Genomic DNA, 26,837 nt, shown 5'->3' with positions numbered 1-26,837 from the left:
TCAGCCTAATGGACGGCTCATTCGGCTCAGATACGGTTTAATGTACGACCCAGTTAGACCTTCATCTGCTCAGATGCTACCTAGCATACGGTACATTCTGAAGTGTAGTCTGGCGTATGACTACCCCCCTTCATCACCAGGTACAGCCTAACGGACGGCTCAGTCTACAACTCGGATACGATCTAGCACACGATCCATTCTGATCCTTCACCCCCAGTAACGATACAGCCTAACGGACGGCTCGTTCCGCAACTCAAATACGATCTAGCGTACGATCCATTCTGACCCTTTATCCCCAACAGCGTATGACCCATTCTAGCTCCCAGGGAAGTCGACGACCTAATGAATGACCCACTATACGGTCTAGCGTATGACCCCGTGACACCCATGACTTCAGATATCTTCTAACGTACGACGTACTCTGAAGCTCTCATCATCAAACTTCCTAGATGGCATCTTTAAGCCCATCTCCATCAAGACTAGCTCCTGATTGACAAGCGCAAATTTTTGGGCATTTTAGTGTTCAATAATCTTCCACCTCCAAACCACGAATGGCATACACACCATTCTAACTCTCTCGGTTCAAGAATATTGAACAGGGGCAGCTGTCATACCCCAAAATTTGCCCATTAATATTTCAAGACATTTTTCAAGGCATTCCGAATCATTTTTATGACACTGATCTCAAAGGAACGAAGGCCCAGCTCACGAATGGCCCAATCCAGAAAATGGCTCAAACTGGCCTGTTCGCTACACGCTCGCCTAGCGAACGTTATGTTCGCTACACGCTCGCCTAGCGAACGTTCGCTACACGTTCGCTACCAGCTCGCCTAGCGAAGCTGACAGACAACAAAAAATTTCGGGCTTCATTCTGAGCCCATTAGGTCATGAAAAAGAGCATTATAAATACCAGCACTTCAGTAATGAAAAGAAAAGGAAAAAAGGGACGAAAGGAGAACCCTAGCAAGCAAACCCTAGCGCTCATAGACGGAAAACCCTGAAGGAAAAGCCGGCGGCCGCAAAGCTACCTCCGTCCAACTCAATCCGGCTCGCCAACTCAAGGTTGCAATTCGATTGCAAACAGGTTTGCATTACTATTATCGCTTCATTTTCTTAATTTGCATGCGATATCGCTTTATGTTCTTAACTTGCATGTGATATCATAATTGAATTCATAAACATATTTGAGGTTTTGCATGTGAATTTAAGTATGCCAGCCTATCCTGAATGTTTGACCATATTATTTCTGTAATTGAATACCATAAGACTTGCCGCATGCTGAGATTGTACTGTTCTGAAACTCAAAACCCGCAGCCGCTCGCTAGCACATCGCTAAGCGAGCATGTAGCGAGCATTCGCTAGGATCTCGCTAGGCGAGGCAGCGGCGAACGGGACAGCCGTTGATATTTGTTATGTCCTATGCGTAACATGATCTATTCTATATTAATTATGCACTGTTTTGCCTGACATTCATGCTGCTGTGTCTTCTCTTGCGGTGTAATCCTCGATTGCACCCTGATTTGGTATGCTAACCCGTTTGTTGAATTTTGCAAAGGTTCATATGTCCCAGAAAAAAGACCGCCGTTAGGTCTTCCACTTTATTTGTGGGATACCCTTATGAAGATCCACCCTAAATTGCTTAATTAATTTTAATGTGTTAATTTTAATAATTAATTTTAATAATTAATTTTAATGTATTAATTTTAATGTATTATTTTTAATGTATTGATGTTAATGTGGAGATTCATCATAATCACCTAATTAACTTTACAATATGGCCTTTAAATATGTGATCTTGGACCTCTCTTTTGCCTTACGATATTACGGTATTACGGTCATGTCCCGCGAATGTAGGGATACACTTAGCAAAGACCCTTCGATTAAATCATCATAAAATAAATCAGGGTCCCTCGGATGTTGCCTTCGAAAATACGATTTTGTCCCTCGATGACCCTTCGGTGTAGCCTACGGTTAAATGATGATCGTCCCTTCGAATGCTAAGGTATCTTTACAACTGTTGCCTTCAATGACCTATCGATGACCCTACGATGACCCTTAAACATCCAAAGGGTAAAATTACTTACTTCTCAATAGTAAGGACAGTTTTACCCTCATAAGGATAGGAAACGTTCATAACGACCTTAGGAAGGTATAACTCTCAATTGCTGGATCATAACCTAAAACATTTTCCACCCCTCACACTTTGCAAATCCTAGAAAATCACCACTTGGTATACATTCATACTAGAATCATTACCAAGTTACATTTTTCTAAACCATTTTCAAAATCAAACGAGATAAATACTTTGTATACATTCATACGAGAATCATTACAAAGTTAACTCTCTTTCCGAAACATTTCTCAAACAACTCACGAACACTTTTCAGACAAAAATATAAGTGATCCAGCAATTAAGAGCCCATGGATAACCATGGATATAAAGGGTGCTAACACCTTCCCTTTGTATAATGTACCTCCCGAACCCAAAATCTATTGAGGTCTTTCCTGTTCTTTTCCACCTTTCCTTATTGGATAAAAGAAAAGTCGGTGGCGACTCTTGCTATTCGCGACATTGCGATAAAAAGCAAAACACCCTAAAGTCAGTTCACCGTATGACAGCTGAGTATCGTGAAATTTCCGCTGCACTTAGAAGCAGAGAAAATCTTGTTGCATTTGCTGAACTTCATGAAAAACTGATGGATTTTGAAACAATTCATCATCAAGCTGATCCACTTGCAGTTGACAATGTGATTGCCACTGCCAATGCAGCCACAAGAACAAAAAACTATCACCACAAAAACAACAACAACGCAGCCCTTCACCAACTTTGCGGAATGGCGAAAATAAGGTGGTCTGTCAGTTTTGTGACAAGGCTGGTCACACTGCTAAGGTTTGCTACAGAATTAAAGGATTTTCTAAACGAAACGGCCCTAAACCAACAGCGAACTTTGCTCAGAATCAGGCTGCAACACAACATGGTAACTGGGTCATGGATACATGAGCATCTCATCATATTGCTCAGGACCTACAACAGCTTACCTTAACAAATTCCTATCCTGGAGCAGATCGGGTGATTGTTGGTGATGGAACAGGTTTGGAAATTACTCACACTGGTAACTTTGTTATTAATACTTCTGTCAAACCTCTTCATCTTAAACAAGTCTTATGTGTTCCTAAAATTCAATCCAACCTTTTGTTTGTTTCCAAGTTATGTCAATCTAATAGTTGTTCTGTTGAATTTTTTGCAAACCATTTTGTTGTCAAGGACTTGACCTCGGGTCAACCATTGCTTCAAGGACCACTTAAACAAGATCTTTATCATCTATCCAATGCATTTAGTTCATCCAGTCCACCGCAAGCATTGCATACAAGCATTCATTCTACATCTACATGGCATCATAAATTAGGACATCCTTCTTTCAAAATAATAAAGCATCTGACTGACAGTCATCATCTACCAATAAAGCTTCCGGCCTCACATGAGTGTACTTCCTGTCACTGTGCAAAAAGCCACAAGCTTCCTTTTTCAAATCATCATCTCACAAGCAGCAAACCTTTGGAACTTTTGTACTCTGATGTTTAGGGCCCAGCTCCTGTTAGATCAGTAGATGGTTTTTTATATTATTTAATCATTGTTGATCATTTTTCCAAATATGTCTGGTTGTACCCCATGAAACATAAGTCAGATCTCTTCTCTATTTTTGTTCAATTCAAGTCCATTGTTGAAAAATCCTTTAATTTTCCGATTGTTTCCCTTTTCACTGATAACGGTGGAGAATTCATCAAATTAAAATCTTTTCTTGCCAATAATGGCATTTCTCATTTAACTTCAACTCCCCACACACCTGAGGTAAATGGCACAGCAGAGAGGAGACACAGACATGTTGTTGAAACGGGTCGTGCTCTTTTGCATCATGCTAATTTACCTTCCCAACTATGGTCATTTGCTTTCACCACTGCCGTGTATCTTATTAACAGGATGCCTAAACCAATCATTAATATGATCTCTCCCTTTGAAATATTATTTAAAAGCAAACCAGTTTATCATACACTTCATTCATTTGGTTGTTTGTGCTTTCCTTGGCTAAAACCATATATGCAAAATAAGCTCCACCCCAGGTCTAAACCTTGCATCTTCCTAGGCTATTCAACGTCTCAGCATGCATATTTTTGTCTTGAACCTTTGTCAAATAGGATATATGTATCTAGACATGTCCACTTTGTGGAAAACTCATTCCCCTATCAATCCCTAATTAATTCGTCATCTACTTGTCCTCCAATTCCATCACATGACTCTTCGGTACATAGCATTATTCATGTTACCCAAGATCAAAATTCAGCTCAGGAACCAAACCAGTCCCTAGAACATGAGTCATCCACACCTGAGCCATCAGTCCCGGTATCGAGTCCCACAACAGATCCGGTATCAAGTCCTCCACCAGTCCCTGAGTCAATGCAACCTATCGAGTCGTCTGTAACAACAGAGATACCAGTGACTAGTGATAACCTAACAAGCTCTACCACCAACACTGCATCTGATCCGGTTCCAACTTCAACGACAAATAATCTTGTTCAACGTGCTCCTATCGTAACAAGGTCACAAAATAATATATTCAAACCCAAGAAACTATTTATTGCCTCTAAACATGACTTGCAGGAAAATCTTGAGCCATCTACTATTACTCAAGCACTTAAAATACCACATTGGAGAGATGCTTGTTCGGCTGAATTTAATGCACTCATGAATAATGGTACTTGGACCTTGGTTCCCCGTCAGGCTCATACTAATTCAGTTGGCTGTAAATGGTTGTTTCGCATCAAAAGAAATCCTGATGGAAGTGTGGCACGATATAAAGCAAGGTTGGTTGCAAAAGGAATCACTCAAACACCTGGTCTTGATTTTAAGGAAACATTCGCACCGGTTGTGAAACCTCAAACTATTAAAGTGGTTCTCACTTTAGCACTTGCTCAAGGGTGGTCCTTACACCAAATGGATGTTAATAATGCCTTTTTGCAGGGAAAATTGACTGAAGATGTCTACATGCAACAGCCACCCGGATTTATTCATTCTGGATTTCCTCAACATGTATGCAAACTCAAGAAGGCTATCTATGGTTTACGACAAGCACCTCGAGCATGGCATGATTCTCTCAAGGCCTTTGTTCTTTCTACTGGGTTTCAAACAAGCCTAAGTAATTCATCCTTGTTTATTTACAATAAACATGGTGTACAAGCTTTCTTATTAGTATATGTTGATGACTTACTTTTGACGGGAAGTGATACTACCTTTTTAACTCACTTCATGACAGAACTTTCCAATAAGTTTTCGCTCAAACAACTTGGTTTCCCTCATTATTTTCTTGGCATTGAAATGATCCCAACCAAGGAGGGTATGTTATTATCTCAACATGGTTATATTCGAGAACTCTTGGATAAGTTCAATATGGCTGGAGCAAAGACCGTCAACACACCATTATGTATGACTACTCCTCTCAAACTAAATGATGGATCAGCCGTTGCCGACTCAAAGCTATTCCGTAGTATCATTGGTGCATTGCAATACGTTACTTTGACAAGGCCAAATCTGTCCTTTGCAATTAATAAATTGTCACAATTCATGTATCAACCAACACAACTGCATCTCCAGCAGCTCAAGCGAGTATTACGGTATCTAAAACATACTATTAATCATGCTTTGTGGCTAGCAAAACCACTTCATCTTAAACTGTAAGCCTTCACCGATGCTGATTGGGGAGGTAATTACGATGACAAAACATCTACTTCAGCTTACATAATTTACTCTGGAGGAAATCCTGTTTCATGGTTATCAAAAAGACAGAGAACAGTTGCAAGATCTTCCACAGAAGCTGAATACCGATCTGCTGCCAATACTACAGCTGAGATCATGTGGTTGCTCAATCTATTGAGTGAACTTGGAGTACCATCTCAAGTACCTACTCTTTTTTGTGACAATATTGGCACAACCTACTTATGCTCCAATCCAGTTTTTCACTCTCAAATGAAACACATTGCTCTAGATTATCATTTCGTGCGACAAATGGTTCAACTTGGAAACATACGAGTCTCTCATATCTCTACAAAGGACCAACCGACAGATATTCTAACAAAGCATATGCATCGAACCAGATTTTCATTTCTCAGAGACAAAATTTGTGTCATTGATGGTGACCTAATTTTGAGGGGGCATAATAATAGATAAGAATAAGTTGTTTCAATAATTAAGTGTAACCAACCATTCCTATTACTATGCATATGAGTTGGTATAGTTTGGATTATTCATTGCTTAATACTAGGAATCAACAATAGGGTTCCCTTAAGATTAGGAATTAGTTATACACTCAAGTATCAATTGTATCTATAAATACTCAACATTTATGGCTGGAAGAGAATATAAAAGAATCATTCTCTTTACTGTATACGTTACAGTTGATGACAATAGTCAAATAATATTTTAGTCCAGTCAGTATAACATTACATAATAAAAAATTATGATGTTATTTCATTTTATCAATCTTCACTTGCTTCATTATTAGACTGAAGATGATTTTTGGATGAAAATTATCAAAGTATATGAGAGTGAGAGACATTTGAATAAATCATATATTTTAAAAAATATTATATATAATAGAAAGATTACAATTAATGTTATAGTTGCTATAGTCGATGTGAGACTATATATAAAAAGATTACCATTAATTACATGCTAAAAAGCTTATCAAGCAGTTTTTTTCAAAAATAATTAGCTAGACTTTTTTAAGAAGCAAAAGAGTAATATATTAAAGAGAATTAAAAAACAACTAGCATAAGAAATACTCTCTCCGTTCCTTTTTAAGTGTCTTTTTTGAAAAAGTTTTGTTTTTTTTAAGTGTCATTTACAAAGTTTAAGGTAGTATTAATTGTAGTTTGTCAAAATTACCCCGAAGTAATTATTATATATAGAGAAAAAGTAAAATGAATGTAATAAATAGTTAAGGGTATTATAGGTAAAAAGAGAATTGTTGTTGAAAAAGTAATAGTAATGATTAGGTTTCTTGATATGTGTAAAAAATCAAAAAATGACACTTAGAAAGGAACGGATGGAGTAATAGATTAACAAAATGTACACAGCACCTGCTAAAAAAAACCTAAAACCACAATTGCAAAAGAGCTACCTAAGAAAACCTTGCAAGAAACAACCTAATACATACCAACCGTGACTCTAAAATCAAAACGGATCCCAAAAGCTAACAATAACAAACAGATTGTCTCAACAACCACCAACCACCTGAGAACAACAAGAAAAGGCCAGTAGAAATCAACAAACTCAAACAACACTAAACAAAAGTAAGCATACAACTCACCCCTCTTAAATAAAAGAGCTATTATGATTGATGATTTTTGCTTCGTCTCACCCAAAAACACAATTCGAATTGGACTCGCTCAGCTCACCCCTCCTAAGCAACTTAGCTCTCGAAGGAAGTTTGTTGGAAGAAACCTCCACACGAAAATGGAAACATTTTTAGTAAGAAATCACTCCAAACAAGACTAATTTGACGGAATGTTTTCGAAGAGCCAACTTCAGTGATAATTTGGTGAGCCCCCTTCGCGAAATAAATATTAGAGACAAAATTGGGCCACTTCCAAACTTTGTTATTGTTCAATCCTACTCGAGAACCATTTGTGCCAAACCTCCCAGCCTCTATTATCTAAGGATTGAATGTCTCTACACCAAATTGAACGATAAGAGGATCAATCAGAAAGAGACTCGGATAGGTTACCGTATTTGAATGCTAAAACCTTACTCCATAGACCACTTGAGTCCGTTTTTAAACTCCACAGCCATTTCCAAACTAAGGGGCATTGAAAATACTAAACTTTAAACCCCTAGACCTCCCTTATCTATGTCTCTACATGTAGAATCTCAGCTAACACAGTTTATCTTTTTAACTGCTTAAAAATTGACTCGAGAGAAGAGATAATAACTTATGGATCTTTGAAGAAGGAAAGGAAGTAGTCTGGAAGCGCTATCAAGAATGAAATGATAAGAATAATTTTATCTCCAATGGCTAAATTTTTAAGAGACCGTCTTGATAATCTCTTTTTCATTGAATCAATGACTGGTTGCCAAGTGAATTTACTCTTAGGATTGGCTCCAGTGAGGATTGGCTCCTAGGATTGGCTCCTTTGGTGAGTTTAATGTTTCAAGGTCTTTATAAGTGTTTTTAATGTTAGCTCCATTTTCTATGTGAGACTATTTGCAATGCATTTATTGTCATTAACTCAATTGCCCATTTTTATCATATTGGAACATACCCATGGAAATTATTGTTCATAATTTCCAACATCTACTACTTTCCTCATTAAAATATTAAAACCCTCTGCTGCAATTAGGAATAGAAAAGGAGATAAAGGATCCCTTGTATAACGCTTTTCTCAAACCTGAATTCAAAGGTCGGGCTCCCGTTGACTAAAGTAGAGACCCTCGTGCAATTAAGTCAAAAGGTAATCCAATTACTCCATTTGTCATGGAAGTCCTTTTTCTCCATCACTAAGCTTAGATAGCCCCAATCAACTGAATCGAAAGCCTTTTGAAAATCTACTTTAAAAAGGGTTGTGCCCTTTTTTCCTCTTAGCTTCATCAACAAATTCATTTGCAATTAAGGTTCCATCGAGGATTTGACGATTGGTAATGAAAGTTGATTGGTTTTTTGAAACCACCTCGCCTATCACCTTTTTAAGGCGGTTAACTAACACCTTTGAAAGGACTTCGTATATGCGAGCAATTAAAGAAATGAGGCGATAATCCATCAAACTTTGAGGGTAGTGAATCTTAGGAATGAAGACTGTAAACGAACTATTGATGCCTTTTGCAAATTTACCGTCAGAGTGGAATTCCTTCAGCATCAACGTGAAGTCAAAATTTAAGATTGACCAGAAGTCTCTTACGAAACTGAAGTTTATACCATTCGGCCCTGGACTTTTAGAACTGTCACAATCACAAACAGTCGCTCTAACCTCGTGATCGTAGAAATCTGCTACGAGTCTTGAATTTTTTCCCTCGCTAATTTTCTTGAATTCGCAGTTTTCCATAAGTAGATTAGAGCTGTTGGACTGGAATTGAGATTTAAAATGGTTGAAGATTGCCTTTTTCAATTTTCTAACTTCGGTTAATTTTTCCTCATTCACTGTTAAGAAAAGTATTTCATTTTGTTTGTGTCTTCTATTCATAACACCATGAAAGAATTTCGTATTTGCGTCTCCCACTTTTAACCACTTCACTCTAGCTCTTTGTCATTGAATGTTTCATAAAAGGTTGGATAGCCTGTGAATCTCTAAGATGGCTTCTTTTTTTGTTCTCGCTTTGATAGAAGAAAACGAAGACTTATTGCATTTCTATTTAATAAAAGGATTGTGATACATAGAGGGTGTTTGAGTTTGTAAAGTAGACACAGAAGAACATAGTGATTTGGAAAAATAAAAAAGATTACATCAAGGTATAGGATTAATACCTCTAATGCATGTAGATCAGGTTATGGTGGACATTCAGTCAAATCTACTCAAAAAAATCTATACCTCTTAGACATTTACTATTTTAATGTGCCATGACTTTACTTAATTTTGAATATTTTATTTTTTATTTATTTTAATACTAATATAATTTTATGTGCAACTTTAGTTTGTTGCAATTATTTTATAATGATTTTTATTACTTGATATTACCATTTATTATTTTATGATGCTAAAAATATCGTAAAAATTAGCTACTCGATTTTTTCTACAAAAATAAAAATGTGAATTTTTTATCCAAATAATCTGCTTTTTAAAATTAGTTTTCAAAATAATCCAAATTTTAAAAAAAAATTCAATCTACCACGCTTTTCAAAAAATAAGTGGGAAGAAGTAGCGTTGCCAGGAGAATTGACGCCAACACTTAAATTTATAATTGAGGCATCAATTGGATCAGCGACTACACATGGTGTTGTCAGCCGTGCAAAGGTACAAATTGTCAAAGGAGGTTTCAATTGGCCTAGCTCCGATGTATATTATGAATTTTCTTAACTCGGACTCACATATGTTGCGTAGCATTTTTGTCATCTACAATTGAGATGTAAGAAACAAATCTCTCGATACTTCGTTGCGGAATAACATACATGCCAATATCTTTTAACAATCATGATAGAGCTTGTGAAGAAAATGAAAGAATTTGAAATGAGGTGTGAAGTGAAGTAAAATGGTAGGAGACACCTTTATTTATACTAAAAAAAATTCACAATATACACAGGTGTCAAGCCAATTGACGCTGACGCTTCACAATATACACAGGTTCAAGTTGACGCCTCATTTGACAATTTGTACACTGACACTAATTGTATACACTCATAAATCCAATTGACACCTCTATTATAAATTGAAGTGTTGCCGCCAATTCGCCTGACAACACCACTTCGTCGGAAAAAAAAATTAATTGAAAGTCAAATAGATTGAGATTTTTTTAAAATTTGGGTTATTTTGAAAAATAATTTGAAAAAGTAGGTTATTTGGATAAAAAAATTCAAAAATATTCTTAATTTTTATGAAAAATATGACAGCTTATCATTTAATCATTTAAGATTTAAATAAATAAATAAAATTAGTTGGGTAATCCAAACCAAAGTAATTTATATAATTTGTATATTGGATTTGCCCAAATCCAAACCCAACCCGGCCGGCCAGGTGCAATCAGGTGGTAATAGTAAATTATAACAATTCTGAATAGTAGAAATAACATTTGTTTAGTAACTCTGAAGCTGCTTGCTAGTAGAAAACCACTCATTTTCTTTACTTTAGGATCCTCTCCAATGGAGCTCCATAGTCATCTATCTCTCTCGGAATCTTTCCTCATTATGACCATTTTTTCTGTAACAAATTGTTCTTTACTTGATGGAAGGCACTTACGAAAAACAACATGTAAAGTACTTCACATCAAATAAAGAAAAAAGGAAGTTGGATAACTTTATGATAAATAGACACTAAGCACACAAGAAACTATATACCCAATTCCATGTCACTCAATATATTCCAAACATGAAGTCACCAAGTTTAAAAAACACATTTATTTTCCTTAAGGTCCAAAATTATTTCTACAGCTTCTCAAAACAATAAACAAAAAATCTATGAAATTGTACTGAGATGAGATAGGGCCTACAACAAAAGAAAAGCTTCCTTTCAGCAAAAACTCAAGGTCATTCCAATGCCAACCATGCCACTACACCATAAACAGATCATTGAGCCCTGAAATGTTAGGGGATTACAGGTTTAGCAGATGGCAACCAAATGAGATGCTAGAGAACATTTACTTTGAAATCTAAAAACCACTACTATAAAGTTTATACTTAATAGTTCATGTCATACAAATGCTCAGAAACAAATGTTCATGCTTGTACTGGGTAGGAGAGCATAACAGAAGTTGAGTAAGTTGTTTGGCAAATAAAATGTTCACCTAATGAGCTTTTTGCTCTACTCAATTTCAACATTTTAAAGAGTAAAAACAAAAATAATGCAACATATCAAAAACTATTTTTACTCAGTTTCTTTCAAGGCATCAGCACACATGAAATGAAACTCAGTTTCTGTGTCGGAATACTTATTCTATCTGCTTCATGATGTCTGATCGATATCCTCAACCTTTCCATGCTCTGTTTATTCAAACAAAAAGTTAATTATATGGGCAACTTAGCAAGCTCTTCCCATTTCTAATCCATTGAAGGTACTAGATCAAAATATTTAAAGTATACCATGTTAAGAGAAATGGCCCTATATTACTACAAACCGATACCATCATTAACTAACTGAATATTGTCATATGCAAAGTAAACAATTTATATTTTGATAGATCATAACCACCTTATTTGGATAGAACACATTTTACATTCTTTCCACATGCAAGTTGGACACATTAGAAAAAGTTAAAAAAAACATTCCTGTCCTCAATCTGGACAGTATCTGAACTCTAAATAAGAAAATGGCAACATATAGAAGATTTTCTTTTAATGATTACTACCAGGGATAAATCTGCACCATATTTATGTAGATTAAGTGGAAATACTTGTAGAGGAAATTAAAATCCTTGTGAAAATATGATGTGTTTAATAGTTACCACGAACACTGGATTTAATATACCCAATGAATTGTTAGCATAGTTTTAGAATGCAATCCCCCACTTCAATTATGACCGTAACATCGAGGGACTTAGGTACTCGCCACATTTGTTTGCAACTGAACTGCATGACCGCAACAACAATGGTTGTTTCAGTGGCTAAAACTTCATTCAACAAACCGATGTTTTTAGATTACAAATCCTATTCTGCTATTTTAATTAAGCTCAACTAGGAATAGAATGCATAAAGCTCCAAATATGATGAGGGCACTAACAGGCCAACCTCCCAGAAGAATACCAGTAGCAATATAGTTTCACAAGCTTAATCAATTATGCAAATCTTAAACTACCAGTTCATCCACAAAAAACGATGTCTTAACTATTCTCAATGAAAGGGAAAAAATAAAAAAGGGATCTACAGCATAGTGCTTTTTCCTGCCTATAGAGTGCTAAGTCCATTGCATTTTCATCATGCAAACAGTCTAATGGTTTTGTTGCTATATACTTGGGCACAAAAAGGACATAACTTTCTCAATTAAAAGACAATATAACTATCTCCAACATGTGTGAAAAACCACCTCTTAAAAAACGCCTATTGGGAGAGGAAAAGTTAGAACAGCACCATAAGCACTGTGTCTAAAGTCCAATCCGCCTAAAAACTATAAGTACAACATAACAAGAACCAAAACAAACAACCTCAGTCACAAGAATCCACTATAAAATCCATTAATTCAACTGGAAGACTAAAAAACAACACGCCACTTTGTCCCAATTCACTCTACGTCAAACAATATTACAGCCACAATATGTCTCAAAACTGCATTGCTACCAATATCACAGTGGCTTTTACCAACAACTTCAACACCAACTACTTAACTAGAACAGAAATAGCAAGGACCAGTAATACAATCAAAACTAAAGCAACTTATTAACTATTAATCATCTATATATAGCCAACAACAACCATAAATACGAAGAACACTCACTCGTGCAGATTGCAATGTAGCAAATAGAAATGAACAAGGGTTTTATAAAAGGTCTGCAACCTCGATTTGAATTGTGACAGCAAGGTTTTTGACATATTGATTGCAATGCACCTCAATTCATGACTATTACACCGCAATGAAAAACCAAACTCAATAAATAAATAAAAATTTGAAAAGTGAGAAAAAGAAGATTACCGCAATAATCAACTAGCACCATTAAGAGCCATCATCATGCTCTTTCCACCAGGAAGATAAATAACATTAGGTGATTTCGCAAGCGTTCCAGCAACTTCCCTGGAAGCTTCAATCCTCCTAAGCTCAATCAACCCCATCCCAGCAGCAGCAGTAGCATCAGAAATCAACTTAGCAGCCTCACTCTCTCCTTCTGCGCGAATAATTGCAGCACGACGCTCCTGCTCAGCCTTCATGACTACAAATTTTGATCTCTCAGCTTCCTGTTGAGCAACCTGCTTCTGCTCAACAGCACGCGAAAATTCACCGCCATAAGACAAATGTGTGATCGCCACATCATCGAGAAGGATGTTAAAATCCCTAGCACGTCGGACAAGAGTCTCCCTGACAAGGGCAGAAACCTGTGGACGTTCGGTAAGAAGCTGATCAGCGTTGAACTGCGCTACAACAGATTTCAGAACTTCGTTACCGATAGAAGGGAGAACTTTCTCGTCGTATTCGAGACCGAGGTTTTGAACTATGACAGGGAGTTTTTCGGTGTCGGGACGAGAGAGGACTCTGAGAGTTAGGTTAACCATTTGAAGATCTTTGGTACCGGAGATTGACGAGAAAGTGTGGGGACGAGTTTTGATATCGAAAATGTATGGTTTTTGAACCCATGGAATGAGGAAATGAGTTCCCTCGCCAATTGATTCGTCGAGGATGCCGCGGAAACGGTCGAAGAGGACGGCGCGTTGGCCACCGTCGACGGTATAGAGGGAGGAATTGAGAGCGGTGGCTCCAACGCCGAAGCCGATAGCGGCCCGGGCGAGGTTTGTTAGGAAGGAGACTGCGGCTTGGCTGCTTCCCATTTGGAGTTGAAAGAGGGTTTAGGGTTTAAGAGAGGATGGAGGGTTTTTGTTTTCAAACATTTCTGTTGATTTATATGAAAAATGGATTTCTTGATCTAGAAGATAAGTAAATTGTTTCTCAAGAATGGTAGCAGTAATAATAAAAAAAAATTTTAAGTAATAGTAACATGTAAGCCACCAATGTTGTAAAAATGAGGTTTAATGTATCATCTAGTCTCTTAATTTCACAAGAAGTTTCGTTTTGGTCTCCTAATTAAAAAATGTTATATAGGGTCCATTAACTTTATTTCCGTTAAACATTTTTTTGTCCTTTATGTTAATTTCTATTGGAAAAACGTTAAAAGATATATATGTTAGACTATTTATATCTAATGTAGAATTTATTTATTTTAATATTGTTTTAAATCTGTGAATATGAAAGGCACGGAGCTGAAAGATTAGGATAAACGAAAACGATAATGTAGCTATATCACCAACTCCATTGAAGATGATAACAACAATAGTTCCACATACCAACTCCGTTAAAGACGATGGCAATAATAGTTTCACAGAAGAGTTATACGACTAAGGTATGATTTCTTACCTGTAACCTACTAAAAACGAGAATTTTTTTCTTTAGCCATCTTCCTTAGTACTTATGTTATCTTATGTAGGTTAGTTGGGTAATGGAGAAGATGTTTATGTGTGTTGTTCATCGTTCTGGTGAATTTTCTAGGGAGTTTTCTAACTTCACAAAGTCAGGGTATAAAGGGTTAGAGACCATTTGGGACGTTGATCCGGATTATTGGAGTTACTTTGAAATTTTAGGCAAGTTAAAAGATTTAGTTTATCAAACTATAGAATAAATCTCTGGTATTACGATGAAATGAATGCTTGTGATATTGTGTTGTTGGAGGATGACAGGGAACTAAGAGGATGAAAACAATTACGGTAATGATTGGGAATATCATTTATATGTTACTCATCTTGTTTCATAGCCTGACACTATTGATAAACTGATTATTTCATTAGAATTACCTGATGAAGTTGTTGTGGATGTGGGAGCTTACTTAGGAGTTAATGAAACTGATGTGGGGATTGAAATTCTGGTGTAGTCAGAGTTCAGATGTTCTACTCCACGTCATGACATCTGATCCAACATTGTTACTAATACAGCAAGATATTTATACAATTAACATCCAGTACTAATGTGCACACATTTGTAGATGTCACTACATCTGCTACTGTATTACCATAGAATAGAAGAACACCCAGTTTTGTTCATCGGGTAGAAGGACTCAGCAGAGATCAACCATAGCACTAACTTCTATTGAACCTGCACAGTTATCAGCATGATGTCTCAATAGTGATTTAAACATCACCTGTTACAGTATTACAGTTTGTTGGCCGTGTACTTGTATTTCCTAAAATAAAGGTTGAACAAGTTAACCTAATTTCCACATATTAGGGTACTAACAAATAGGCTATTTGTTAGGTTCATTAATTGTAGCTTAGTTGTTAGTTTCCTGGATTTTAGCTCAGCTGTTGACTTCCTGAAGAATAGCCTGAGAAAACTGCTGAAACAGAAAAACTAACCAACCTACAATTTAGCATATGCTGTCTAGGATGAATGTCATAACATTCAGTTTGACGACCAGAACATATACCATATGCTAAGTCTGTTATTTTCCTGAAAATAGACTGTGCTAAATGTTGTACTGTAGCAGACCAACCAGTCTATACTTCACTATCAACTTACAGTGATAAATGTCAAAACATCCAGTTTGACATTTAGACAATGATCCTTTGGCCAGGTCTGTTATCCTCTTGAAGAACAGACTGAAATAAATACTGAACTGAAGCAGAAAAACCAACCTGCCTATTATTCAGTATATGCTGTCAATGATGAATGTCAAAACATTTTGATTGACATTCAAACAGTATGCTATGTATCTGGTCTGTTATTATCTTAATAAGCAGACTGAAATACAAGCTGAGTTATGGCAGACAGGATTATAACATGCAGGAGGAAAACAAACACAGGAAATTGTTAACCCAGTTCGGTGCAACATCACCTACTTTTGGGGCATACCAAGCCAGGAAGAAGATCCACTATCAGCAGTATTAATTCAGAGTTAAACTCCCCCGTTTACAACTCTTCACTTAATCCCTACCCAATGCAATCTATACCTAGGAACTCCTAGATAGAAACCTCCAGTTTCCATTCCTATCACTACAAATACAATGTAATGCTAAACACCTTGAACTTGCTTCACAGCTTCGTTGAAGACCATAACAAACTCTTGCCTACAGGCTTTGAGTTACAACTAATCTCAGCTTTGAGCACTGAGACACACATGGTAACCTTCCCACAGGTTGGGAGGTTTACCTCACACACCCCTAATTTTACATTCTATGAGGCTTACTAAAACTAGGTTACAATATGCTATTTATAACCTAAGCACCCAACTGGATTTGGGCCTTCAGAAATCGCAGCAAACTTCTTCTTTGCTGTTACAAAGTCAGCAGAAACTTCTGCTACAATCAAGGTCTTCAATCTTTTAGTTCCCAAACTATCTCCATATATATCTCCATATTTAGAGCCTATATATTCTTATTGAGTCTTTAAGACCTCCACAAGGAAGTTAGGATATTCACCAAATATCCTCAATAATCCCAGAATATATACCTGAATTAATTAATTCAGTTTTCTACACATGTGCGATGTCACAGTCATGATGTCGTGACATCGTACATGACATGTTGGTCCAGATGTTGAACTTCTTCAACCCAACATATTAAAACAACAGAGGTGATTCCATTATTTGTTTTACAAAATTAATGCCAATCCTAAGGTATTAACAATCTCCCCCTTTGACAAATTTTAGCTAAAACAAATAACCATTACACTAGACACTACATCCCAGTTTGGGTATGCACTTCCTCTCTGTCATTATCTCCACCACCACAAACACCAAAGTTGGTGTACATGAGGAAGTAGATGTACAAGAATCAATTGCATCAAAACCCTTCCCCTCAGCTGTAGAGCTTCCTGAAGAATATGTAATGCTGAGTACATAGATAATATAACTCAGATCACAAGACACAACTGTCCTCTTAACTCAGATCACAAGACACAAGTGATATACCCAGTTAGTGTCTTTTGTGTCTGAAGCCAACTTCTGCTTGTTACCATATCTTGCTTGCTTCTGGTACATTCTCAGGACAATGTTTCTTTCTCTCCCCCTTTTTAGCTAAACATTTATAGATGAACCCTTCACAAAACCAGATCCAGGCGCAGTTTGCCCAAACCTTAACATACCCCATGGTTTAGAGGGAATGGAATGTATCTCTTGTGAGAAGAGGAGTGCTGATACATCCTTTAAATAGTCCAGCCCGTGCTTAGGAATTAACGGTAGGAATAAATGCTTGGTCAAGATTCATTAATATTTGCTGAGAAACAGTCAGAGAATCACCAACAAAATCTCAGACTATCTTTGAATACCTTTTATAGCTCTTGATTGTTTCTTTTCCTAAACAACAGTTCCAGTGCATGGAGACTATTCCATATATGCAGTCAGACACGTTGCACACGATGTCTTAACATTTAACGCGGCTTTTGCCTGCATTCTTCATGTATTCTTCCTATCATCATTTCCTAAGACCCCTTTCGTACCTCTAGTAGTAGCTTGACATCTGGCACCACTACAGCTAAAATCCCAAACATCAGTAGATGGTTACTCCCCCTGTACCACACAACTGTAACACATAGGCTTATTCTGATATATCATAATTAGACACATCACATCCATATTTCCTCATGACTGTAATATTCAGAAGGAAATAACAGTATTGTCCAAGGCAATGTCATGACATCCGGTCAGACATTCTTATGCTCACTCAGCATTGACACACACCACATCATCCCAATAACTAACAAGGTGCCATACCTTGTTATCTAAGAACACATAGACCACAAGCTTGATGATTACTTGTAGCACAAAGACAGAACTCCCCCTGTCATGAACAACCAACTCTCCTCTTGAAACTTGGAGATCACACATGAACATATCCGACACCCCAAAGTTGGACCTTCACATACTTCCTCATTCAAAGAGAACCCAGACCACTTGATGAATGGAAAATATAAGACGCATCTTCATGTCTTCAATAGCACACCCTCTGTTCAACCCTCTTGGCTGAACACATCCACACTTTGTGTCAATCTCTCTTCTAACCAGAACAGAAAACCACTTCACAAAATGTTCTAACATTAGTTAGGACATCCTTCACAACATAACACAGAGCACCATCTGATAATCTTCAGATATCACTGAGTCACTAGCTTGATCCAAAAGAACCCAGACATAAATTGGGACATATACATTCTCATCCCATTACGAGAGATAATCTTCCATAGATAGCTCAGAACTCCTACCACAAGCTCCAAGATATGAATAGAAAACACCTCCTTTTGTCTTCAACTTACTACTTTTCTGCTCAAAAGTAATTTGTCTCAGACTTTCCTCAAGAATAATCAGCTGCCATATGTTGATTATCTTGATTCTTTGAACTCACTTCTGAGATGGACCAAATGCCACTGGTTGATTACCTCCTTCATGAATCCTCATATGAAAAAGTCAAATGCCACTTATTGACCTCTCCACGTTTATCAGACTTCTCCCAAAGATATTCTGACCTTCCAAGTGAGACTTGAACTTCAAGCTACATGTTAAACAAAACTTCGATTCTCTAAGACATGAACATGTAACATCTTCTCCATCCAGCAACTCCAACGAACTGCAATGAGAACGATCTTTTTGAAGTACCCAATCTACAACTCTATAGACCCTTCTATCTTAAGTTGATGTGCCACTTCACCAACTAAGATTCTGATGTTGAACCAAATGTCACAATATTGTGTTTTAACATCTAGCTGTTGAATTCAGCTCCTTCTTCTACCACTTGAAAGAACTTCCTCCCTACACAGAACAAGAGTTCAACGCTCTCATAGACTTGATTGTGGAACCAAGTTTGAGTAAACAACCTCCATCCTGCAGGTTTGCAGTTAAGTCATCCATGCTCACACCTTGATAAATCCCTGCTTCTTCTCCAAAGACATCAGACACTCTGATGCATGAGTCTTCAGAAGGACCAGTTAGAGACTAACCCTTCAGCTATACCAAGGATTCCACTTCCTAAAGCAAGGTTGTGTCCATGATGTCAAGAATGCGGCCACTTGTTCTTAACTCCACAGTGTGCATTAGCCAATGCACTTCCTTACCTAGATCAGAAATAAACTGATCCAAGTAACCACCATCAAGACTATGATGTCTTCTTCTTCTTGTACACACCAAGGCTGAACATGTTTCTTGCCAGGAAACCTTTTCAGAGATCATATGCTTTTGTTGCCACCAAAGAGATAGATCATAAACCAATGTACTATCCTTCCTGTGATTCTGCACAGGGTCTTGAAGAAGAGATGTTCCAACATCTTTAAGAACATCAGTTATCTGGAGCTCCAAGGATAATCAATTAAATACTTGTACTTGGCACAAGTAGACATTGATCTTAAATCCTTTCCCAATTAACCTTTCAGATACTTCCACCATAAGAATACTTTGAAAATACTCTTCTTGTGTCAACATCTTCTTCTTGCAAGCACCTTAATAGTTTTGAGAATCTTTCCAGATTAGATTCACCCTTAGGAATGAGAGAGATGAATCCTTCCTTGCAAATGTGTCACACAACAACCAGAACCCATGTGACACAGGTCAACAGCCAACCAGACCCTAGGCTGACCAAACGTGAGGAGGTTAACCAAAACTCCCCCTCAAATTAACAATCATGGAAACTCCACACCAATATCCATGCATTATACACAAATGTCTCAACATGACATACACTATCCCTACCAGTGGCAACTAACTCTATGAGTTATCCCTATACATACTCCAATCACACCAATCAAACTCCAGCTGTCCATAAGTACTAGTAAAAAAACATCACCAGTCAATAGTAGATATGCATTGCCAGAGCATACTACCTCAACCAACCTCTGAATCTTCATATTCTCACTCCTTGAAAGAACTCCCACTTCTGAGCGTGGTGTTTGAATAACAAGATTCATGGTCCCAATCCTCTTAAATGAAATAGCAATCAGGTTATCCCATTATTGACTTCTAACATCCAGGGGACATGTCTTCCAACACAATATAGTACTTCAGGGAACAACTATCCAACCCTGATCAATCTACAGGAATAAGACAACCAGCAGGAAACTTCACAATGTCACATCTCAACCAGCTCCACTTCTAGAGATCAGACATCTAAAAGTGACCTTCTTGAGCACACACACAGTTGACCCTACCCTTGTCAACTTAGCACACACAGATGTCTCCTCTTCCAGGTCAAGAGTAGGTTCCAAACAAAAATATCCCTTTGTTTGACACTTAAAAACATCTGCTCTTCAACCAGTAGCTGCATACTTGTTGAACAACATGTGCTAACATCACATAAAACATTATTTCCACCTCCTTGGAACAAACCCTCCTTGAAAATCTTCAAGGTCTTCATATACACTACCCAAGAGAGTAAAAGAATCAGTGATCAGGTGATTCTTACCATCCTGAAGTGAGAACGTCATGATGAGTGGACTTGAGGAGACTTAAGTATCTTTGACATCTTCAGTAGGTTATGATGAAATTTTGAATACAACAGCCTTTCATCCACATGAGGGGAAACTACCTCAGAGTTTGAGTTTTGCCAGGTATTATGCAGCGGAAATCATAATACAACTCAACCTATGAACACACACTTCACCAGATCAGCCTCCAAGAACATACCAAGTTTGAATATGATTCAATACTAGCACAGTTGTCCCACACAAAGGCCAATTGCCAATCTCCAGAGGCAGGTGCACACAGTTCCTGTCATGAATAGTCCATCCACCTACTTCAAGGGACCATTCAGGGAAATCACAGAACCTTCCACAGGTTCCAACATCAGTACTAACATAACTCCTTGCAAGATACCAAAAAGTATCACCCATGGATCTCATCCAGAAACAGAACAGGATGCCAACTCTGATACCAATTGAAATTCTGGTGTAGTCAGAGTTCAGATGTTCTACTCCACGTCATGACATCTGATCCAACATTATTACTAATACAGCAAGATATCTATACAATTAACATCCAGTACTAATGTGCACACATTTGCAGATGTCACTACATCTGCTACTGTATTACCATAAAATGGAAGAACACCCAATTTTGTTCATCGGGTAGAAGGACTCAGCAGAGATCAACCATATCACTAACTTTTGTTGAACCTGCACAGTTATCAGCATGATGTCTCAATAGTGATTTGAACATCACCTGTTACAGTATTACAGTTTGTTGGCCGTGTACTTGTATTTCCTAAAATAAAGGTTGAACAAGTTAACCTAATTTCCACATATTAGGGTACTAACAAATAGGCTATTTGTTAGGTTCATTAATTGTAGCTTAGTTGTTAGTTTCCTGGATTTTAGCTCAGTTGTTGACTTCCTGAAGAATAGCCTGAGAAAACTGCTGAAACAGAAAAACTAACCAACCTACAATTTAGCATATGCTGTCTAGGATGAATGTCATAACATTCAGTTTGACGACCAGAACATATACCATATGCTAAGTATGTTATTTTCCTGAAAATAGACTGTGTTAAATGTTGTACTGTAGCAGACCAACCCGTCTATACTTCACTATCAACTTACAGTGATAAATGTTAAAACATCCTGTTTGACATTTAGACAATGATCCTTTGGCCAGGTCTGTTATCCTCTTGAAGAACAGACTGAAATAAATATTGAACTTAAGCATAAAAACCAACCTGCCTATTATTCAGTATATGCTGTCAATGATGAATGTCAAAACATTCTGATTGACATTCAAACAGTATGTTATGTATCTGGTCTGTTATTATCTTGATAAGCAGTCTGAAATACAAGTTGAGTTATGGCAGACAGGATTATAACATGCAGGAGGAAAACAAACACAGAAAATTGTTAACCTAGTTCGGTGCAACATCACTTACTCTGGGGGCATACCAAGCCAGGAAGAAGATCCACTATCAGCAGTATTAATTCAGAGTTAAACTCCCCCGTTTACAACTCTTCACTTAATCTCTACCCAATGCAATCTATACCTAGGAACTCCTAGATAGAAACCTCTAGTTTCCATTCCTATCACTACAAATACAATGTAATGCTATACACCTTGAACTTGCTTCACAGCTTCGTTGAAGACCATAACAAACTCTTGCCTACAGGCTTTGAGTTACAACTAATCTCAGCTTTGAGCACTGAGACACACATGGCAACCTTCCCACAGGTTGGGAGGTTTACCTCACACACCCATTAATTTTACATTCTATGAGGCTTACTAAAACTAGGTTACAATATGCTATTTATAACCTAAGCACCCAACTGGATTTGGGCCTTCAGAAATCGCAGCAAACTTCTTCTTTGCTGTTACAAAGTCAGCAGAAACTATCTCCATATATATATCTCCATATTTATAGCCTATATATTCTAATTGAGTCTTTAAGACCTCCACAAGGAAGTTAGGATATTCACCAAATATCCTCACTAATCCCAGAATATATACCTGAATTAATTAATTCAGTTTTCTATACATGTGCGATGTCACAGTCATGATGTCGTGACATCGTACATGACATGTTGATCCAGATGTTGAACTTCTTCAACCCAACATATTAAAACAACAGAGGTGATTCCATTATTTTTTTTACAAAATTAATTCCAATCCTAAGGTATTAACAGGGATCAATGTGATGCAAGAGAGTACAATTGTGAGAGCTGACTTAGGAGTTAATGAAACTGGTGAGGGGACCAATGTGGTGCAAGAGAGTACAAATGTGGAAGTTAACTTAGGAGTTAATGAAACTTATGTGGGGACCAATGTGGTGCAAGAGAGTATAAATGTCAAAGCTGACTTAGGAGTTAATGAAACTAATGTGGGGATCATTGTGGATGATGAGGGGACAAACTGTGACAATGAGGAGAATGTGGGGACCACTGAGGAACTCAATAGTAACCAGGCAAAAAATTGAGGGAGTTAATGGTAACTAGGAAAAGGGTACTGAAGATAGTGCTTTGGATGTCAATTTTAAAGACTCCGAAAATGATATAGGAATTGATGGAGAGATAATAGTTGATGATGAGGATATGAGTACAAAGGACAAGGCAAAGGGAAAGGCAAATGGCAGGGAAAAGGGTAAGGGAAATATGGAACGAAGTGTTTCACTTGATGTTGTGAATGAAGGTGAGGTCTTAGAGGAAAATTTAAGAGGATTATTTGGCATTAAATAGTATGATAATGATGAACTACCTCATGAGTATGATAGTGATATTGATGAAATTATAAAGGATGTTTTTGTAACCTTTAAGCTTCCAAAAAAAGTGGAAGCTACAAATGGGAAGTAGGGACTTATTTTGCTACAATGATGACTTTAAGGAGGCTATAAGAACCTATGTTATACATTCAGGGAGAAATTTGAAATTTAAGAAAAATGACAAAAGGAGGATGAGAGTGAAGTGCAAGGATGGTTGTCCATGGAAGGTATACTGTGCAAATATAAAAGGTCAATAAACTTGGCAATTGAGGATAATAGTGGACAAACATATACATGTAGTGGGGATTATAAGATTAGGTTCCTAAATTCTAATTGGTTAGGCAAAAATATTCAAAGCAATGTTAGAGAGAGTCCAAATTTAAAGTTGAGTGATATTATGGAGAAGACACATGAAAAGTGGAATGTAGGAATCAACAAGACACTTGCATATAGAGCAAAGACACTTGTTGTTGACATTATGGATGGTTCATTTATGGAGCAATATAGAGGAATCCATAATTATGGCCATGAACTGTTAAGGACAAACCCAGGATCAACTGTTAAAATTATAAGTCAGCCATTTCAAGGAGAAGAGGAAAATAGTGAACACCCTGAGAAGCAAATGAATCCTCACTTCCAAAGGATGTATATATGCTTCAAATCTTGTAAGGAAAAAAATTTCAAGTGTAAACCTATTATAAGATTGAATGGGTGTTTCTTAAAGGGATATTATGATGGACAAAAACTAGTTTCCATTGGGAGGGACCCAAATGACCCAATGCTTCAAATTGCATATGATGTTGTTGAGGGTGAAACTAAAGATTCATGGAGCTGGTTTTTAGAATTATTGACAGCTGATTTGGGAGGAGTTAGATTGTGCAAAACCTATACCTTCATAAGTGATCAACAAAAGGTTAACTCTCACCTTGAATTCTACTTATTTCACAATTATTTTATCCACATAACAAAAAAACTTTCTAATTGTGGGGTTTGTTACCAAGTATTGAGGAGTTACTTGGTAACGTTGACTAGAGATTTTGTGTTTGGTATACCTTTATTTGTATAAAATGTTTGCATTATTTAAGCCAGTTATTGATATGTATAAATTGTTTGCATTATTTAAATCGGTATTATTTAAGTCCCTTCAATGTTGTAGGAATTTATATAGCAACTTCAGGAAGAAGTTCTCTAGTCTAAATTGAAGGAATTGATGTGGAGGGTTGCAACTGTAAATCATGTGAATGCTTGGGAGAAAATAATGTTTGAAATCAAGGGAGTTAATGAAGAGGCATTCAAACATCTCATCAATATTCCACAAATTCTGGATTATCGACTGACCCCACAAACCAACACGAGTCTTTTCAGCATGTTTTATCCTCACTCACGCGCTTTCCGAGAAACTTCCCAGAAGGTCACTCATCCAAATCCTTTAAGTCAAGCACGCTTAACTATGGAGTTCTTATCTGTTAGGCTACCGGAAAAAAAGATGCATCTTCCCATACTGCTTTCAGGATTATCGACTGACCCCACAAACCAACATGAGTCTTTTTAGCATGTTTTGTCCTCACTCACATGCTTTCCGAGAAACTTCCCAGAAGGTCACCCATCCAAATACTACTCTAAGTCAAACATGCTTAACTATGAAGTTCTTATCTATCAGGCTACCGAAAAGTATATGCATCTTGTTGATATAGGTAGTACCAATTAATCCTTATAAGCCTTCCTTCAATCATACAGTCTCATGCCTGCACAGTCTCAGGATCCCTCTCATTCCGATGTGAATTCAGTTTTTCCCTAGAAGCTACTAGGAGTGTCTCATTGTCATGTCTCGTGCACCGACAACCACTCCCTCGCCCTCGGGTGTAACATGTAACCACTCTTTAGCCTATCTGGCGTTATATGCCCACGTAACACCTTATTCCCCAAATCGCAATTATAAAGGATAAAATACACTATAGGATGTTACTTCAACACATTAGATATTTCTCACACACACACACACACACACACACACACACACACACACACACACACACACACACACACATATATATATATATATATATATATATATATATATATATATATATATATATATATATATATATATATATATATATATATATATATATATATATATATATATATATATATATATATATATATATATATATATATATATATGAGAAATATTTAATGTGTTGAAGTAACATCCTATAGTGTATTTTATCCTTTATAATTGTGATTTGGGGAATATGACGTTACATAGTATATTGCTCTGATTACGTAACATCATGGAACAGAAATTTGATTTCTAATGTTTATTGAACTTTATTTGCATTTTCCTTATCTTTGGATACTATGATGATGTAATAATTTTAATTTCCACTGCGAGTATGACTTTATATATATATATATATATATATATATATATATATATATATATATATATATATATATATATATATATATATAAAGTCATACTCGTAGTGGAAATTAAAATTATTACATCATCATATTATCCAAAGATAAGGAAAATGCAAATAAAGTTCAATAAACATTAGAAATCAAATTCCTGTCCCATGATGTTACGTAATCAGAGCAATATCCCTCTAATACAACAGAAAAAAAATATAATATGAAAAGGTAAGATGCATAGTCATCTGCCACTCACAAGCAACCATTGTTGTTGATTATCTATCCAACAAGTATCGAAACCTACAAAATAAACCAAAAAGGGGTGAGAATAATTCTTACAAATGTTAACGGTGAAAATAAATAGCAGGATAGTTTAAAATAAAAATTTAAATTATTATCACACAACAACATCAGTAATAGAAATTATAATGCAATGTTAATGCACTAACACCTCATCAAAATGCATATGGTACAAACTTTTTGGATATCAGAGGTGTATTACTGATATTATCCCACATCACTGGACAACAACCCTAACACCACTGGACCGAAGTCCTACGTCACTTCGAGACAAAAGTCTCACATCACTGGGCTGAGGTCCTACGTCACTGGACCGAAGTCCTACCTAATCTCCATACAAGTATGATGCATGAACATGAAAACTCATCAAAATAACTCAAACATCATACACACATCAAAATAATTATTATTCATAATCATGCCACAACACTCCAAAATATAGGTTCCACCCTTGAACTAACCCAAAAATTATTTATATAATTAAATTCAATAATTATATAACTTCTCAAAATAATGATCACTTTTACATTAATTCAACAGAGTTATCAAGGGAAATCTAAACAACTCTGTAATAACCCT

The 26,837-nt window shown here is 36.7% G+C and overlaps 2 protein-coding genes across 3 annotated transcripts; one reads left to right on the top strand and one right to left on the bottom strand.

Annotated features, from left to right (window-relative positions):
- Nucleotides 1-11,026: 11,026 nt before the first annotated feature.
- LOC127075607 (prohibitin-3, mitochondrial) lies at nt 11,027-14,278 on the bottom strand. Of its 2 annotated transcripts, none has more exons than XM_051017059.1 (2): nt 13,318-14,275; nt 11,027-11,271 (listed from the first exon to the last, which is right to left on the bottom strand). In XM_051017059.1, the coding sequence occupies exon 1, from the start codon at nt 14,163-14,165 to the stop codon at nt 13,326-13,328; it is 840 nt and encodes a 279-aa protein (XP_050873016.1). In that variant the 5' UTR covers nt 14,166-14,275; the 3' UTR covers nt 11,027-11,271; nt 13,318-13,325. The 2 variants fall into 2 exon arrangements, with proteins under 2 accessions (XP_050873016.1, XP_050873017.1); XM_051017060.1 differs by lacking the exon at nt 11,027-11,271 and adding an exon at nt 11,395-11,675 and having other exon boundaries at nt 13,318-14,278.
- Nucleotides 14,279-22,979: 8,701 nt separating this feature from the next.
- On the top strand, nt 22,980-25,064 carry LOC127137673 (uncharacterized). The gene is made up of 5 exons (XM_051064112.1): nt 22,980-23,238; nt 23,339-23,470; nt 23,694-23,789; nt 23,882-24,453; nt 25,011-25,064. The coding sequence occupies exons 1-5, from the start codon at nt 22,980-22,982 to the stop codon at nt 25,062-25,064; spliced, it is 1,113 nt and encodes a 370-aa protein (XP_050920069.1).
- Nucleotides 25,065-26,837: the final 1,773 nt, after the last annotated feature.

This window comes from Lathyrus oleraceus, chromosome 4 (assembly GCF_024323335.1).
Source record: "Lathyrus oleraceus cultivar Zhongwan6 chromosome 4, CAAS_Psat_ZW6_1.0, whole genome shotgun sequence".
In the NCBI taxonomy this organism is placed as follows: Eukaryota; Viridiplantae; Streptophyta; class Magnoliopsida; order Fabales; family Fabaceae; genus Lathyrus; species Lathyrus oleraceus.
The sequence above is the reverse complement of the archived record's forward strand: the minus strand, read 5'-3'. Positions and strand labels throughout refer to the sequence as shown.

Coding starts and splice junctions, on each gene's coding strand:
- LOC127137673 (XM_051064112.1), top strand. CDS start 22,980: ATGCAAGAGAGTACAATTGTGAGAGCTGACTTAGGAGTTAATGAAACT. Junction 23,790..23,881: donor ATACTGTGCAAATATAAAAG/GTCAATAAACTT, acceptor CTAATTGGTTAG/GCAAAAATATTCAAAGCAAT. Junction 24,454..25,010: donor TCATAAGTGATCAACAAAAG/GTTAACTCTCAC, acceptor CTTATCTGTTAG/GCTACCGGAAAAAAAGATGC.
- LOC127075607 (XM_051017060.1), bottom strand. CDS start 14,165: ATGGGAAGCAGCCAAGCCGCAGTCTCCTTCCTAACAAACCTCGCCCGG.